Here is an 18,045-nt window from a genome sequence, read left to right as displayed (position 1 = left end):
TTTTTTTTTTTTTTGTAAATATTATAGAGAAAAGAATATGTACTATGTCAGCCTGATTATTCCATGAATTTGAGGGACAGATGAAATTTTCAAAACCTGAGAATATTAATAAACAATATGCATGTAATTTCTGAAAGGCAAGGGGAGGGCTAGCTAATCTCAAATTTTAATTTATTAATAGACTTACAGCATTTAAGGCCTAAAATAAGTGCTGGATTTGAACATGAATATAGAAAAACTGAAGAAGAAAATTTATGAAGGCACTAATTAGTATATTTAACAATTAATTAAAACTCAGAAAAGGACTTTTCTCCATGGAATGGAGAATGTCAGCTGAATGTGGTGATGCCTCACAGACTTGAATGGTGTCTATTAATGTGTCCATGTAGATTTTTGGGATGAAAAGGATCTCTTTAGTGTGAAGGATCTCTTTGGTGCAGTATTGTTCATCTGTATTTCCTGAGACTTTCTAATTTTGTTCCCATAAACAGGGAATTAAAAGGTGTCGAGGGTGAGGGAGAGATAGGTCTATCCATGTGTTTTATTCACACCGGTTGGAAGCTGCTGCAAAGTTCCTGTTTTATGAAACCTTTGCTATTAAATGTTATGTTTTGGCTATACACAAAGAAGGATTATTTTAATAGATGTATTTAATTGTGGTCAAGTAGGCAAATGTAGTTCAAAGTACTGAGGAGTCATGAGTTGCCAGTCCACTGGATTCATTAATATTTTCCTTGAGTTTAGTTGCCATTATACTTCAAATGTCTATTTAAGGAGTCTGCTCATAGTTATTGCTAGAACACAATGTCTGGGAAATTTAGAGGCAGTTGGTTAAAAGAAGTTTTTTTAACATTCATGCTACTTATTTCGGTAGTGTTAGCAGATTGTATGTGCTGTCCTCAGAAGTAAACATACTCATGCAGCAAATGTATATTAAAATTATTAATTGTTGCTATTAAGGAGAGCTTCCAGTGCCAGAAAGTAAACGAAATGTGAAGAGGTGGAAGAAAATAATACAATAAAATCAGTGTAGTGTATCTAAAGTTATAAGAATGAGCCAGATGGGTTTTATTTTTAAATTTACTTTTGAATTCTGAATCAGTTTACATCCCTAACCAGTTCAGTCTAGTTTGTATGTAGCAGTTTGTCTTACGGATAACAAAAAGCCATGCAGTGGAATTCCAGAAGTACTTTCTCTTTGCCCATCTCTTAATGAAGTTGATTAATGTGTTCTTAAATGCTTTTAAGTTAAGCAGGAGTGTCCATCTGCACAGAACATCAATTTTCTTCATTGTCCCCACAATCCATGACCATTATGATCACCTGCTGTTTTCTCAGCAATTATCTGTTTTAGGGTAGATGATGTAGAATGATGTTATAAAAGAATTACAAGAGGGTTTGTAGCAGTGTTGTATTACAAGAGTAAGTTTACTGAAAGGCATTGGAGAGTGAGTTGCAACTTGATAGAATATTAGTCCTTTTAGTGTACTTTAGCCCTCTTCTATTAAAAATTATATCAAGCAGCCCAAACTGTATTGCCATGCACCCTGCTGTGTGTCATACCTCATTTCTTTTGTAACAGTCTCAGCTATTTAAATTGCAAATTGTTTGGAGAGGAATTTTCTGCTACTCTGCATATGCTGCTCTACACACAGGGGATCTGTATTTGGTTCTTGGCTTTGCAGGAACCTTATAAATTTCTATGTTGATCATCTCAGTCATACACTGACAATGTTATGTAGGATATAAAAGCCGTAACTGTTTTATTATTGTGTCTTCATTGTTTCTTAAGATGTTCTGCTTAGCCCTGTAGCAACCCCATTTGGTTTTGACTGCAATTTTAAAAATGTTCCACGTTACTTTGCATTATTCCTGTGCTTCTTTTCATTTTTCTTTCCCTCTGCACCACCATCTTTACGCTACAGCATTGTTCTTGGTGCTATGCTGGAGGAATCCACATTAGTATTTCAGAATTATTTTTGGCGTTTATAGTGTAAAATGATACATACTGGAATATTAAAATCCTGGTATGTTGAGTCAGTAAATTTTATGGTTGTGTTAACATTTCTCTGCAAGATGTTTCATATGTGCTTCCCTGCTGTGGTCACATTAGTACTTCATGAACTGTTTCTGCCATACATACAGTTGGGGAAAAAAGTCTGTCCTGATGTGGATTTCAGTATGCAACATCAGCATAACAACAGAAATTCTGCCTCTGGGCACCACTGCAAAGAGCCTGGCTCAGTCTTGTTTGCACGCTCCCTTTGGGTATGTAGATACACCGATGAGATGAGATCCTCTCATCCCAGTCCCCTCATCCAATCCCTTAATTATCTTTGTGGCCCTCTGTTGGACTCTCCAGTATGTCCATGCCTGTCTTACTGAGGAGCACAGAACTGGATGCAACATTCCAGCAGTGGCCTCACCAGTGCTGAGCAGAGGGGCAGCATCACATCCCTTGTATGGCTGCCAGCACTCCTCCAAATGCAGCCCAGGATACCATTTGCCTTCTTTGCTGCAGGGGCACATTTTTGGCTCATAGTCAATGTGGTGTCCATCAGGACATCCGTCTCCCTTTCTTGCCAGGCTGCTTTCCAGCTGTGCTGCCTCCAGTGAGCACAGGTGCCTGGAGTTGTTCCTCCCCAAGGGCAGGACTTGGTGCTTCCTTTTTTTGAGCTACATGAGGTTCCTGTCAGCCTGTCCAGGTCTCTCCAGATGGCAGCACAGCTCCTTTGGCCCATCAGCTGCTCTTCACAGTTTGGTGTCATCTGCAACTCTACTAAGAGTATACTGTCTACCCCATTAAGCTGATGCAACTGTAGATTTGCCCAAGGAGAGAACAGTAATATTTTCTAAATAATGATGTAGAATGCAGATCTGAAGATGTGTATTGAGAGTGCTGGAGTGCTCCCAGGTGTGGGTCATCTCACTGACAGCACTCAGACTGCTCACAGGTGTATGTCTTCTGCTTCAATGAGTGCTTGGTTACATTTTGTGATCAAATTTAAGAAAACACTACGTATTTCACAAAAGAGTTATCAGTAAATGCTTTTAAGCTGTTTTTGATAAAGCTAGTGTTCTTCACCCAAATTGAAAGTTTCACATGATTTCTGAATGTGTTAATGAGATGAGGAAAAGTAAGCATGGCCTTGCTAAGGCTAAATCTGTGATGAATGTCTGGATCTGTGGATAAAGGATGAGCAGTGAATGACACCTTGACAGGAAGAAGGCTTTTGATACTCTCAGAATACTCCTGTATCTGATGAATAGCTCTGGTCCAGTGGACAGCTGGGTAGGTAAAATACTGTTTGTGTGCTTGCATAGTCATGGTTAGTGGTTAGAGCCCAGTATTCTACCTGGAAGCCAGTGACAAGCAAGGACTGCAGAGATCTGTACTAGGGCCTGTCCTCTCTTCCTTCATCCATGCTACTGTTTGTATTGTCTCCTGCTTCTGCCTTTGCACTGTTGAAAATATAGCCCAGCTTCTCTCTGTGCTCCACATTGCTTGCTTGTTGCGTCCCCTTCCTTTGAGCTCCTGTTAGGATTTTCTTCCAGCTATATATTTCTAATATTAAAGAGTTGGTAAAAGAAGCAGCCAGGTAGAAGCACAGTTGGATTGATTGTTGAGGAGAGAACAGATTTAAAGGGGCTATGTAAAATAACCTTGAGTTTCTTTTTTTGAGCTTTGCTCCTTAATAGAAGTCAATATTCGAATGCATAGTGTGCATTTTCAAGGAGCTGAATAGACAGCATGGCAGCTGTCTACAACATGCTACACTTGAGTGCATGGTTTGATAATTTATTTGATGAAGCATTAATCGTTTGGTTTCAAGTAGACATCTTATTGGGCAGCAAATACATTTCTAATACTTCTCTTAATTTTCCTACATTTTTGTCCATTGCAATGATACTTACAGTGTAATGCATCATACTTTAGGTCTTTGTTGATTTTCTCTAATATCTGGTCTTTTATTGTGATTTAAAAATCAGTTGGAAAGGAGGTGAGACTAAAAATTGTGGGGTTTTGTGTGGTGGTTTTTTTTTTTTGTTTCCTTGGTTTTTGGGGGGAGAAAGTGTTGTGGGTTTTGTTTGTTTTCATCTTTTACTCCAGAGAAAGCAGGTAAAGGTATAGAGACAGTGTCAGAGGGGGGTTGTGTAGCAGGACAGCCTCTCCTACCACTTTTGAAATGCGAAGGTCACGCATTTTCTTCAACATTAGTGGATGACTGTTCTCTGTTCTTTCCCTTGTCACAGTTACCTGTTAGTGTTGTCTTCTTCTTTGTTTTGCTTCTCCTTGATAGAAACCAGAATCAGTGTCTTCATCTTTGGCTCTTTGCAGTCTGGGAACCATAAAGGATCTGCTTGTCATCATTCTTGACACGTAAATTAGTTATCACAGATCCTTTTGCTTTGGGGAAACTCATTCTGTGCTTCCAAAGTTGGCAGTAGGTTTGAGCCTGTCCCAGCAACTTTGGCTGTGCCATCTGCAGTCAATGAATTCCAGACTTGTAGGTCAGAAAGCACAGACCTTGGTTGCATCAGCTGAAAAAGCAGACAGGAGTGGATTAGAAGCCTCAGTTTTGGTTAAGTAGTAACAGAAAGACTAAGATTTGTGCTCTGCTAATGCAGGTCAGTTCAAATTTGCAACTGTTTAGCTGTTTGTCTCAAGCTAGAAAGGTGATGGGCTTGTTTTCCGTTCCCTGCTGTTAATCAGCATACTAGTTTATTACAGAATTGCCTATATTTTTTTCGTTTATTGTTTGAGAAGTTTTGGTTAAAGATTTTTTGTCCAATGGCCTTCCTAAGTGATGTAATAAAAATGACTTATTTTTCTTTCCAAGTAGATTTATCTTTGATCTTCACAGATTGTTGCCAGTGTTAGGCTAGGATTCTCTTCTATACAATTGCAGTACTGTGATAATGTTTGTTATACTTAAGAGAATCTTTAACAGAAGGAGGGTAAAGCTAACTGCCTTGTTACCAGCAGTTGAGAACTCTCATTCTTGCTTTGGGCTGTTGGACTGATGAAATAATGGTTTTCATGTTATTTGTTTATCTGGGAATTGTCTTGATTTTATTGAAAAATGACTCAATGGGTTTCAGTCAACTTTTGGAAGTGTAGTGTAGACACTGTGATAGAGTACATCTCTCATTTTCCTTCTCCGGAAGTCTAGTTCTGTTGAAAGCCGCAGCAAATGATGTTACTATGTTTTCCTGTTTCATTTTTTCTTCAATGTTAAGAATTATTTTTTGTTGGTTGTACCCTTAAAGAGGCCATACTTTTCCTAGTTTTCCTGCTTTTTTGAGAAGGCAGTCTCGGGCAGTAGTTTGCAAACTCTAGAACATGATTGTTAGGAAGCTGCAGGGTTTTCTTGTGTCCAGGCTACTAGGACACAAACTGTTCCCCTTCCTTTCTATTCCTTCTCTTAGGACCCTATGGGGGGAAACAAATGGTGCTTGAGGATCTGTTTGGCTTTCCAGAAATCCCAAAAATCCAGTGGGATTCGTCTTCTGGGATGTCTGGAAATAGGGGGTGGAATAACTGCATTTTCTAGACTGTCAGTGTATCATATGTGCAAACAATTCATTGTAGCTGGGATGTGTCATCCTGTGGATCTGCATGTGCTAAGTGAATGTAATCCTCAGTGATTTATCTGGCAGATTATGTTACATATTTCTCTGTGGGAAGTGCTGAATAGAAATCTGAGATCCTATTTCTATCCCTATGCTTGTGTTGTTCAGTACCAAGAATGCTGCTATGCAATTTGTTATTGAAATGTTAAAGGGAAGGTAGAACTAATGAGTTGGGGAGAGTAGCCTCCCTCAGGTTTTACGTTTTCCAAGCACAAATTCATTAAAGCTGGTCTAAAAATGAAAAAGGAAAATGTTTTTCAAGACATTTATTGAAACTTTACCAAGTAATTTTTTTAAAAGCTTCCATATTCTGATTTGTTTTCAGCAAAAGCACATATCAATTAGTGTTCATTTTTATACAGTTTTATAATTGCTTCATACATGCTGAGTAGAAAATGGAATACAATAAAAATATAATTTCAGTACTCTTGCCAGCTTTTTAAAAAGTATTGTGTCAAGCTAGTTTTTTGATTATGCAGGAAATTTTATAGTCTCTAAAGAACACAATCAAAGGTATGCAAAAATTTAAAGGGGAAAGTGAACATAATAAAAAAAAATCCTTTTCTGTAAGAGATGGAAAATCTTTTTTTTTTTCTGAGAACAGAACTTTCTTCTAAAAGAAAATAGCTAGCTTACCCTTGTGACAAAATAACAGCTATTTATAAGAAAAGTTTGACTTTGATAATATCTCTAAAGGCAGTGTCTGTGTTAGGGAAGCAGCTGGTTACACTGGTAGTTGTGGTGTTGCTGTATGTGGAGAGCAGTAGTGTTACATGTGGTTTAGCATCAAACTCATTTTGGTTGGCTGCTTTCTCCAGAGTAAGGGCAGAACTTGTTACTGGTAATGTCAGCACTTGGATTTCAAAGTGCTTGGAACTGCCAGGCTTGTGTTGTTTTCTTCTGTCATCAGTGCCTGTAGGAGAGAACAAAACATCCAACAAAATGAATTGAGAGTTGAACAGAAAAGTGATTATAGAAACTCTTGGATAGAGAGTGTGGTCAGGGAGGTTGAAAACAATTTGCTCAACTGCTTCACTATAAAAACACTGGGCTGCATCTCAGAAAACCTTCAGAGTGCACCCTGAAAGCATTTGTTTTGCAAAAGCATTAGGTTTTTTTACAGTTCCTTATTAGATCATACTGTTAGCCTTTTTCTCTGATGCAGTGACAGTCGTCATTCTTGTGAATGACACCAATGTAAAACAGAAATGACAATGAAATTGAGGTGGAAAAGTATAGTCAGTATTGGTTTCTGGGCTTTTTTGGAGGGCTAATTTAATAGTTTAAAGCCCTAGAGGCTCTTCTCTAGTGATTATATATAGCAGAGGTGACATTGGTTTGCCATAACCTGGGTCTCTGCTGCCTTCTAGAAGGAGAGAGCACTGCTGAAGATTTTTCTGTGCAAATCTTGGTGTGCCTTCCATCTCAAAATCTGTCTCTAAAGAGCTGTTTGCTGCTCTGTGCTAACTTTACAAGATAAATTAGATTATCCTCTTCAAGTGACTTTCCCAGTAGCCCTCTTGGTATTGAGGAGATGTCAGGGATGGGCTGGGAAAAAGAGGTTCTGGGCAGGGTAGGACCTCTCCCTTTTGGAAGCCCAGGGTTGTATCATTTCAACTGGGCTGTGACAGCACAGAGGGACTATAATAGAAAGGGAAGCCATGCTCTCTGAGTGTCTGGATGTTACCTCTTACTTCCCTTTATGGTCTGTTACTGAAGATAGCAAAAAAAAAAAAATTCAATTTTCATTTAGTTTGAGATGTGATATACATACAGAATCTCTTGGTGCCCTCTGAAGTATATGTGGACTTAAAGGATCAGCAAGCAACAGCTTCTAGTTGTAAAGAAGAAAAATTTTTATCAGTGCTAATCTCTTAAGCCATAGTACACTTTTGAAGAAATCTTTTCAGAAGTGATCTTCATGAGCTGCAGTATGTGCATGCATTTCAAAATCCTTAATTTTTACTTAGGTAATAACCTGTAAAGACTGCGGTTTTGGAAGACAGAATGCGGATGTTGAGAAAATGGGGGAGAATCAATCCCTTACAGAAATACAGGTGTTTGGTTGTGAGGGGACAAAATACATTGTTCTTTGATAGGTAGAGAAAATGATGACCTAATCCAGACTAATAAAACCACTCCATCTGTGCACCTTCAGAGAAGGTGGTAAAATGGTAGGATTCTGTGCTGGCCAGTTTGCTACACTGTGCAGATTTAGCCACTGTTTTCTCCAGTTTTATGCAGTCGTGTGTCCTATGAAGTCTGAATGTTGAGGACCCCATTACCTGAAGTTATTGAGCTGCATTTATTTCTACTCTAAATGCTTTTCTGAATATTGGGCTTTGGTTATCCTGGCGGTTGAATGATCACCTCATCTAAATTAACAGGAACTAATGTTTTGCCATAGATTTATAACGTGAAATTAATGAGTTATAAAAGAACAATGATGATACCTGCAAATAATCACTAACCATGTCTGCTGTGCCCTGTAGATAGTAGAGCAGCTAGTTTTGAAATTTGTACTTTTAACGGAGTAACTGTTTTGCTTCCAGGAAGTAAGATTAAATTTTCATTTGAAGATATTGAAATTAAATGCTAGCTTTCTAGGACACTGTGAATGTTTTTGCTGGGCTTTGTTCTAAGCAATGCCAACTGAAATATTTTTTAGGATAGTAGATATTTAAAAATTGTATCTAGAAGAATCCCATCTGTTGTTATTGTCTGCTGTTATTACTGTATTGTGCTGTCATATGCAAGACAGAAAAAACAAGATAATAATTAAAATTAAGAGGGCGTACAAAGACTGCAATATATTTGCTAACTGAAAGTATTTTTTGACCTGAAATTTCTTAGTCTGATACCTTGTGGATCAGTTTTTCCACAAAAACCCTGTACTAAATTAATTGGGGAGAATGATCTGTAAGCTCAGCAGACACTGTCAAGAAATAAGCAGCTAGTCAAAAATAATTAGAGATACATGCTCAACAGCTCAGCACTGAGAACATTTAATAGATGCTCAAAAATAAATTATCATAGTTTGAAAAGTAAGACATTAGTAGTGAGCTAACTTGTAACTGTGTGGCATAGAAAGGCAGTGATGGTGAGTGGAAATAGTCTCAGGGTCTTGCAAAGTTGGATTTTGAACCTGTTTTTTAATATTTCTGTCAAATATATGGAAAAAATTATAACCATTACTGGTAAAAAGTTACAGCTAAGAAACAGCTAAGAAACAGATAAAATAGACAGTTACTGATAAAGAGAAGATAAGCTTATTAGTTGAGCTAAGCTCAGGCACATAAGATGTTTCTCAGTATATCCAAATATAATTTTATGTCTTGAAATAATAAAGGCACACCATATTTTCAAGCTTATTCCAGGAAGCCATTATTCTTTAACCTTCTTTCCCACAAGCAGGGAGTTGCAGTTATCAGTAAAAGCTGGACTTGTTCTGTTATGCTTTGGCCAACAGGCCTCATACATCCAAGAGCTGCAGTACTGCAGCTGCATTGTCCCTGCATTTGATGGTGTTCTGAAAAAATCTGGAATGCTGGTTCCAGATGCGTGTGCTTCAAGAAGGACATAGAAAACTGGAGGTGATTCAGGGTAGGGTTGCTAAAATGATAAAGGAATTGGAAATGTGCTGTTTGCTGAAAGATTTAGGGCTCAGTCTGCTTAATTTAGCAAAATCATATTTAAGACACCATTTGATCACAGTCTTAATGTATTCATTTGGGAGCAGAAATGTGATAATAGATGGTGCCCCCTTCTAGCAAACACAATTAAAACATGAAGCAGCAGCTTTGAAGTTAGCCAAATTAGTTTGGAAATAGGGTGCAAAATTGTAACCAGAAAGGGATATAAAAACTGGAGCAATTTACCAATAGGTATGACTCATTTACAAACACTAGAAATACTTAAGATTGCATGTGTTCCTAAAAAACACATTGTAGGGTTGTTTGGGTTCTAAAAGCACCAAACCTCTGCATGATTTTGTAGCAGGAGTGATACATATAGTGTGTAATAGTAGGGCTGAGATGTTTGTATGCAATGCTTGGTGATCACAGCTGCTTGTTCACTCTTAACAATCTCCCACAGACATGGACTTCCTTGAAGACTGTGGGAATCATGTGTAAAAACAAGGATTTCTCACACAGTAGAAGCAGGTTACCAAGAAGAGGTTATTTTTCCCTTCCCCCCGCCTTTTCTTTATTTACAGGGATTCAGTTTGAGAACAGGTGAAATAAAAGTTATTAATTATTTAGTTAATTATTTTAATTATTTTAAAAGACCACATTGGATTCAATAAACTGGAGATGTGAAAATAATTTAAGACTGAGACATAATGAAGGAACATATTAAAGGTCCTTTTCTTATTTTTCCCTAAGCATTAAATTATCTTTTTTGGAGAGATAATTTACTGGACTGAGAGATTACTGGTCTGACCCCATGTGAATTTTCCCATATACTAACAGTGTTAGATTATACTCTATTATCCTTTGAGAAACAAAATCTGTAACTTTAATGACAGCTTGAAATGCGAAAGAATCTTTCTTTAAAATAAAGAGGATTAAAAAAAACCTAAACAACTGAACTTTAACATTGATTAGTTGTATCTGTTTTACTATAGCAACTTGTACTATGGCAACTGATTGTATCAGTTTTAATCATATCAGTTTAAAACTGGAGTGTACATTTTGTTCATGGAACTGTTGTGCTGATGCACTGGACAGATTTACAGTGCAGTTAATACCTCCGTTCCTTTAGATATGAGTTTCCAGTGTTGGAAAAATACTCCAGGAAATCAGCCTATATAACTGGATTACTTTCCAACTGCTGAAATTACTTTTTCTGTCTTTTTTAGCTCTGAATGTTTTCAAACCACTTTGTAGTACAGTATACAGAACATGTTTGTAGCATATGAGCTGCCAGTACATCTGTGCATGAGCTGCTTAGAGCCACTGATTGAGTCATTGCTAGAAAAGCAACAGAATTAGTAAAATATTTGAATCAGAGAGAAAGATGCATAATTAGGGCATTGCTTTTATGTATCCTATTATGTAGATAACATGGAACTGTCTGACTGGAGAGTGTGCTGGTGTAGAAATTAAATTAAAGATCACAGAATTCAGAAGGTCTGCTCTGATAGCAAGCACTGTCTTGGGTTCTTCCACTTGATGGATAATATTAGACCAGCAGTACACTATGTACTTATCTTAATTGTCAGACTGTAACTGTTCTTGAAAGATTAACATACACAATAATCTGATTTTTTTTTCTGATGTACATATGTAGAAGTTTATGAAACTTTTTAATGAGCCTTTTTATTATAACAATTTTAAAATGTATGTCACTGAAGCAGAAACTTTGCTACCATATTTCTTATTAAAAGTATCTGATACTGTTAGATTCAGGCAATTTAGCATAGTTCCAATAAACATCAATATATTTGTGTGTGGTGAAGCTTCATATTTCCCATCAGATTAAAAATATTTTGCTTTCATTGTTACCTTTTGAACACAGTTTTGGTTTTTTGATCAAAGATGGTTAGGTCATCTGTATATATTATGCTCTTTATTTAGCTATGAATTAAATTACATAACAACGGCACAAACATTTGAAATCTAAAATCAGAAAATGGTACTTCTAATTGCCATGTAAAATTTAAATACCCAGCACTAATCCACACGTTTCTTGCAAAAATTTTTATTTAGCAATTTTACTTTCTGAATAGCAGTGGTTCATGACTTTATATAGGATCCATTTGTACAGCGATATTAGGGAAGAATTTTTTTGTGTATGTATATATTAGTATTTTGAGGACTCAGTTTTTTTACTGGCTGCTTGTTATAATCCTTATTCTATTTCAGAAATGTTACAGTTTTCATTGACAGGGTAAATTAATATGAAATGGGTTTAAATTTATTCTTGATACTTGCTTAAAATTGAGTGGAAAATGTGAATAGTTTTATGGTAAGTATAAAACCATCCTATTAATGACTCAGTTGAGTATTTTAGGATAATTTATTGTTCACTGGAAATGCAAGAGTGGAAAAGTAGCTATGTTCTAACACTGCTAACAGGGTCACATATTTCATATATTCCACAAGTAGTACAAGTAAGAAATCACAAGAGCTGTCCTTTGGTGATATTTTGGGTGTTTGTTTTTCCTTTTCAGTCGGTGGCAAAGACTGGGCGATTGCTGATTAGCCATGAGGCTCCCTTGACAGGAGGATTTGCATCTGAAATCAGTTCCACAGTTCAGGTACGCAGGTTATTTGTTTTTAAGTGTTCTGTGTGGATGAATATGTTTCCCTTTAGAAGAAATACTTAACACGACATTAAAAGTTGAGATTTTATATTTTTTTACAGTTATTCTCTTTGCAGTTTTTTGCATACTTGCCTTTCTCATCTTTATCAGATGAGAAATCGTGTACCTACTGGGCACTGTGCATAGTGTCTGCTAAGCTAGAAATTTAACTTCCCCTGCAAAGCAGGGACAATGTGCACTGTGAGATGCAGGGGGAAAATCTTCATGAGTAGTCTGGTTTTAATGTTCTTTTTTATTTTTCTCATATACTTGTCCCTTGAGCTTCTTAAAACTGCATTCTAGGAATGTTGAAATCAGACACAGGAAAAGCATTCATGTCCAGTACAGTATTACATAGTGTGACACACAGTGTTCAGAGACCTCTTGAGAAAAGTCTGCAGAAGTTGTTCACGTGTTTGTGGTGATGCTCATGCATGTGTCAAGCTTGTACACACAGAACAGCTTGGAAAGGCTGAGATGTACATCACTATCAGTTACATCTGGAGCATTAGGTTTTGGAAGTCCTTTTGAGCTTTCTGATGTGTTTTGTACCTGTACCTCCTTGGAAATTTGCTCCTTAACTTGATTTCTTTCCTGGGCACATCAGTAGTTCTAGTTTCTAGAAACATCTAAATTAAGTGTGTCCCTCACTATCTGATGACTCTTTTTTGATTATTTTAGGATAGTTAAATTATAGGACTAGAATGAAATGGGATTGTAAAACTCACAAAATATAAATCATCTAGGCAGTAATTAAAGCTTGGTAATTAGCCTTTTTATGGGAAGGAGTAGATTTATTAGTTCTGGGAGTGTAATTCTAAATTAAATACGCAGAACGAATCAGAATACTATGTTTCTTTATCTTTTTGGTACACTTTCTTTTAAAGAGTAGTTGTACTAATTTTAATGTAATTGTATTAAGGTAAATTCATTTCTTCTACCAAAATGTTTTCTCCATTAAGAACCAAATATTTGGTTTCATAGAGACCTCATAGCAGCCCTCCAGTATCTGAAGGGAGCTTACAAGGAAGCTGGAGAAGGGCACTTCATCAGGAACTTTAGTGATAAGAAAGAGTCATGGATTCAAACTGAAGGAAGGGAAATTCATGTTAAATATATGGAAGAAATTCTCTACTGTGAAGGTGGTGTGGCACTGGAACAGGTTTCCCAGAGAAGCTGTGGATGCCCCATCCCTGGGGCAGGTTGAATGGAGGAGCTCTGAGCCACCTGGTCTAGTTGAAGATGTTTCTGCCCATGGCAGGGAGTTGGAACGAGGTGCAGGTCCCTTCCAACCCAAATGATTCTATGATTCCATGATTTTTCATCCTTCTAAATGATCAGCATTTGACCTCCTTTCTTTAGTAGATAGCCTCTGATAAAACTAGGACTAATAAAGCCGTAAGGTACTGCCAGCTGTGAGTGCAGGAAATTAATTTGCTTTATAAATTCTCACAAAAATGTGAAATAGACTCAACCAAAAGAGCCTGTCTTCTAGTATCTTGTATTATTATCAACACTTGAGGAGAAAACTATTCTAAGGTGAACAGCAAAGTCAAAATCTACTGTATAACAGAGGAAAGCATTTGTGGTGGATAAAAATGTGAGTGGAAAAAAAAAATCTTACTGTAAATATTGTTGGAAAAGCATGGGGTACCCAATATATTGCTAAAATTACAATATGAGTTTTTAATTCTCTGACTACCGCTGAGAAAGCCACTTAACTGGTTGATCCTTCTTGAGGTGTTGTTTTTCATATCAGAGGTATATCTGACAAATATCAGTTGTTTAGAAAACAAAGTTGAAAATGCTTTAGTAAAGGGCTATTTATCTGTCAATACTGAAAGAAAATATTTGTTTTATTATAGTTGCTCATCATTTTATATTCGTCTTTCTTAGGAAACTAGGCTTTGTATCTTAAGAAGTGTTGGTCTATTACATATGCTCCCTTAGAATAAATTTGAATATAATTCTTTGCCATTGCATTTATCCATGACAAATTTCTTTCATATAAATTGCCTGACTTGACTCTGTGTTATAACCATATTGTCATTATTCTGTATCTCCATTCTTGAAGATTCTATCATCCATACTAAAATTTTGATAGGAGTACTTTAAAGATTATATTGCAAAAGAGATTAAAGTAAAAAGCTACAACCTTTTAAAGAACAGTATTGATTTAGGCATAATAAAGACTTAGCTTTTCTTATTTAGTTAAAAATCTTGATCTCTTATGATCAAGTTAAGTCTGTATATCTAATATCACTGTGCTGTAAAAATGAAAACAAAAAGTGAAATTCTTTTTTGCTGGATACAATGCATACTAAGAATGCCAAAAATTGGGGATTGCAGTTGGCTTTAGTTTCTTCTTACACATGGAAGTAATAAGACTTCAATAAAATATGTCCAGTTGGATTAGATGGTTAGTTTCCATATTGTTATTCCATCCTTTCTGTGAGGTCTCATCACAGAAATAAGGTGAATAGAAGTATATAGGCTATTTTAAAAGTTAGTGGTCACATACACTTCATGTGATATACAAGTCAAGGAAAAGAGATCAAATGGTAATAATGGTTTTCAGTCACGAACTATAGGAAAAAATACATTGAATACTTTCCTTTTTGCATATGAGAGATTAAAAGCACCATTTGGAGAGCATGTTAGATTTGTTGTGTGTCAAGTACAGAATATTTTAAAGGGGTATGTTACTGCACCAAGTGGTCATTTGCTCTTCTCAGATGTAAAACTAAAACCAAGAAAAGATAGTGTACTTAAAACTCTACATAATACAACTTTGCCCTTTGCTCCAATATTTCATGTGTGCTCTCAGTGGGTATTCTGGAGTGAGCAACAGATACCAGGACAAATTCAGTACAGGTACAGTTAAAAGTCAAAATAGTTAATATTCTATAAAACATTCTTCACATAAAAACATGCAAAACTGTCATATTTCAGCAGAGGAAGGGTTGAACTTGCATAAAGCACAGTTTGAGAAGTGTTGGGAGAGAAGCCCACTGAGATATCACTTCCAATATAATGAAGAATTGTGTGTGGAAATCATCAGTATATTACTCATTTGTAATACACAGAAACATAAATCCAGTAACTGTGTCCTGTTAAAAAGCAAAAATTAAAAAAACCAGAAAAGAGAACCAGGCAGGATGGAGACAGCTAGCACAAAGAGTGAGAGACTCTTCAGATTACTTCACAGGGTTGCTGCCTGCCAGCACTGGGAATTTGGTATGGGATGCAGGAGGAAGCATTTTGGAATCATAAAAGCCTTGTGGGATCTTTAGAGAAGGAATCAAAACTGGAGATATGTGGGGGCCAGGGTGGTTTGGGGAAACACAGATATGGGAAAACAGAGAGAGAAAGGGATAAAAAGGAAGCTTATATTGTGGCTTCAATAATGTGGTGGTTGCTATTTTGTGATAGGGCTGAAATAAATTCAGGGAAGTAGCATATACCCTCTGACATGGATCCTGCAAATACTGGACATATACATCTCAGGAAGATCGTGGTGGATTTCTAGCCATTCTCTGCAAGTAATGGCTAAAATTATTAAAAATAGAAAATTACTCTAATAATTTTTAATGTTTTGATTCAAGGAATTTAAATTTTCATTTAGGAATTTCGATTTTTGTGTACATCAATGCCATTATAGATGGATACACCATGAAAATGTGTGCTGCTATTAAAATAAAAGAAGTGTGTATGAGTAAAGAAATTTGAAAAGTCAGTGCTGCCTATAAAGTAACAAGCCAGCACATTGTTTTTTGTAGGTAGTTGCACAGATGCATCATTCTCACAGGAACAGAGCAATTCTGATTTAATTGTGGTTCCCGTCTTTAGCAAAGTTTCTTTTCTCACTGCCTGATAAGTACTTTGTCCTTGGGCATCTACCTGCACAGAGGATGTTGGGTCAGCTACCAAAGAAATGTGCAGGTGAGCACAGCTCAGTCCTCAGGAGCCCTTCCAGAAGACTCGGCATGTTTCTCAGAATTACCCAGAATATCAGTCTTCCAGAGGCCTGGTATCAATAAGAGAATAGGACTCAGAAAACTCGGTGAAATAACCTGTTTCTGAGAGTTGAGTTACATAATCTTATTTTTTCAAATCTTGCATTCTGTATCTACAAATTGGATATAAAAGTATTTGACTGTTTGTTCAGTGATGCTTTAGATTTCTTCCTCCTGCAGCAAAATAAGGCCTAATCTCCAGTAAGTGGTGTAATTTCCTGCTAGAGTGTGGCATTAGGGGAAACTATTAGATGAGCTGGTTTTGTGAGAAGCATTTTAGGAAAAGAAAAAGTGGGTATATCATGAAATACCTTTCAAAGACATAAGAGTTCCACAGCATTTTATCCTAAAGGAGGTTACCATAGGAAAAAATGTGCCCAAAAAAGTTAAAGGACAAGAAAAAGAAATGTAATTATTTCAGCAGTATGAACATTTAAAATGAACTGAGCTGGTACTGACTGATATTGAACAGGAACTGTGTTGAGTAACTATTATTTTACAGAATCCTAATAAAAAATTTCACCTTTCCAACAAAATGCTTTCAGAATGTTTGTCCCAAGTACTTCTTCATACCATTGCTTTATCTGTCTTTAGAATTTGGGATGTTGAGATATTCCAAACAGTTCCATTATTTCAGTTTTCCCATGAGCAGAAGTTAAGGTGAGATTTCCCAAGGAAGCTGTAACAGTCCTCTGTGGGCCTTTGTGGTGCTTTGAGGAAGTGAATACAGTGCAGTACTTAAAAATATCCATGGGACCAGGTTTGAATTTCAGTATATGCACCTGTGTTTGTACTTAGTGCCAAAGGAACTAATGAATAACTTTGTCTCTGGGACTGATTTTGAAGTTACGGTGAATAGCATCAGATTTTGTGCTGGTGCAACTTGAAATCCTATTTTAATGAACAGGCTGGAAACTGGTATTAAAGTCTGACTTTATTGAAAGCAGTGATTCTGGTGTAATTGTTATTCATTTATAGGTAAATGTTTTCATTCTCACAAGGTGTATTGAAGCAAATTGCCTGTTGAACTGACCTTTGAGACATAATGGAATGTGTATGTGTTAAGAAGCTGGAGGAGCTTGAGGTACAAATTGTTAAAACTACATAATTATGGAAATGAAGGAAATTTTAATTGTTCTCTATTCAGCTGGAGAAATAATAAAAAGACTCAAATATATTTCCCTGAGTTGATTAGAAAAATAATTGAGGCCAGCCTGGACAGCTTTTTATAGGACACAGACTTTTTTTAGCCATTTGAGCTAGAGCCAGAGCCTCTTTCTTTAGCCATTTCATGGAACGGCTAAAGAAAGAGGCTCTGGACTAAATGTAACATAAATATCCAAGGAGAAGGCTTACTAAAACATGCAGGTACTGCAGTATGTTAGTTCAGCTGATGTAAGAAAATTATTACATCTGAGTTGATGTTTTTTAACTTCATTTGACACAATTACAATACAGTAAATCACAATTACAATAGGCAGTAAAATTGAAAGAGATGAAATATTGACACAATGTGGTCCTTCATTTGTTATCCTGTTTTACTATCACTCTTTTAGCACATCTAGCAGCAATAGCACAAACTACAATATATAAGTCTGGTTTTATAGATCACACCATCAGTTTCTGTTAGTAGGAGTGTGATCTAGAAAATATTAGTATAGAATATAAAAAAGCTAGAATAAATCCAGGCAAATAAATTCAAGGTGGTCATAAATTGTTTAGCAATACAAAAAAGAACAGGGATTTAAAGGAAAAGAAAATCAAAGTATACAGAAATAAGCCTAATGATGAAAACCAATAAGATTATGTCTAAAGTGAAGCATTGGGAGCAGTAAGGGAAATACCAGCATAAAGTTGTCGTTCAGTGACTGGAGACAAAGGTACATGAAAATGTTGCCTGTGTTTATTAAATGTGACTCTAAACAGTTCAGCAAACTCCCAGTTTATGATGCAGGGTGAACTAGAAGCCATTTTTGCTATGCAAGTCTGGAGTCTTGCATAGCATTGAATGTCAGCATATTTTGTTAACACAATGTAGAAAATAAAGGTGAATAGACAATATGTTACAAACCTGGGTTTCTCAAAGGA

The 18,045-nt window shown here is 36.4% G+C and overlaps 1 protein-coding gene and 1 long non-coding RNA gene across 3 annotated transcripts in view; one reads left to right on the top strand and one right to left on the bottom strand.

The window, feature by feature from the left end:
• Nucleotides 1-18,045, top strand: part of BCKDHB (branched chain keto acid dehydrogenase E1 subunit beta) — a 133,440-nt gene that overhangs the window by 75,989 nt on the left and 39,406 nt on the right. For both annotated transcript variants that reach the window (XM_059842558.1, XM_059842559.1), the window contains exon 9: nucleotides 11,810-11,896. In XM_059842558.1, coding sequence (XP_059698541.1) covers nucleotides 11,810-11,896 — 87 coding nt within the window. The remainder of the gene's footprint in view (nucleotides 1-11,809; nucleotides 11,897-18,045) is intronic.
• LOC132325350 (uncharacterized) overlaps nucleotides 6,068-18,045 on the bottom strand; it is a 43,252-nt gene continuing 31,274 nt past the window's right edge. Inside the window, exon 3 of the long non-coding RNA XR_009485923.1 lies at nucleotides 6,068-6,547. This is a non-coding gene — a long non-coding RNA (uncharacterized LOC132325350). The remainder of the gene's footprint in view (nucleotides 6,548-18,045) is intronic.

The sequence above is a fragment of the Haemorhous mexicanus genome, chromosome 3 (assembly GCF_027477595.1).
Source record: "Haemorhous mexicanus isolate bHaeMex1 chromosome 3, bHaeMex1.pri, whole genome shotgun sequence".
NCBI classification, from domain to species: Eukaryota; Metazoa; Chordata; class Aves; order Passeriformes; family Fringillidae; genus Haemorhous; species Haemorhous mexicanus.
This window is presented reverse-complemented; position numbering and strand designations above follow the sequence as displayed.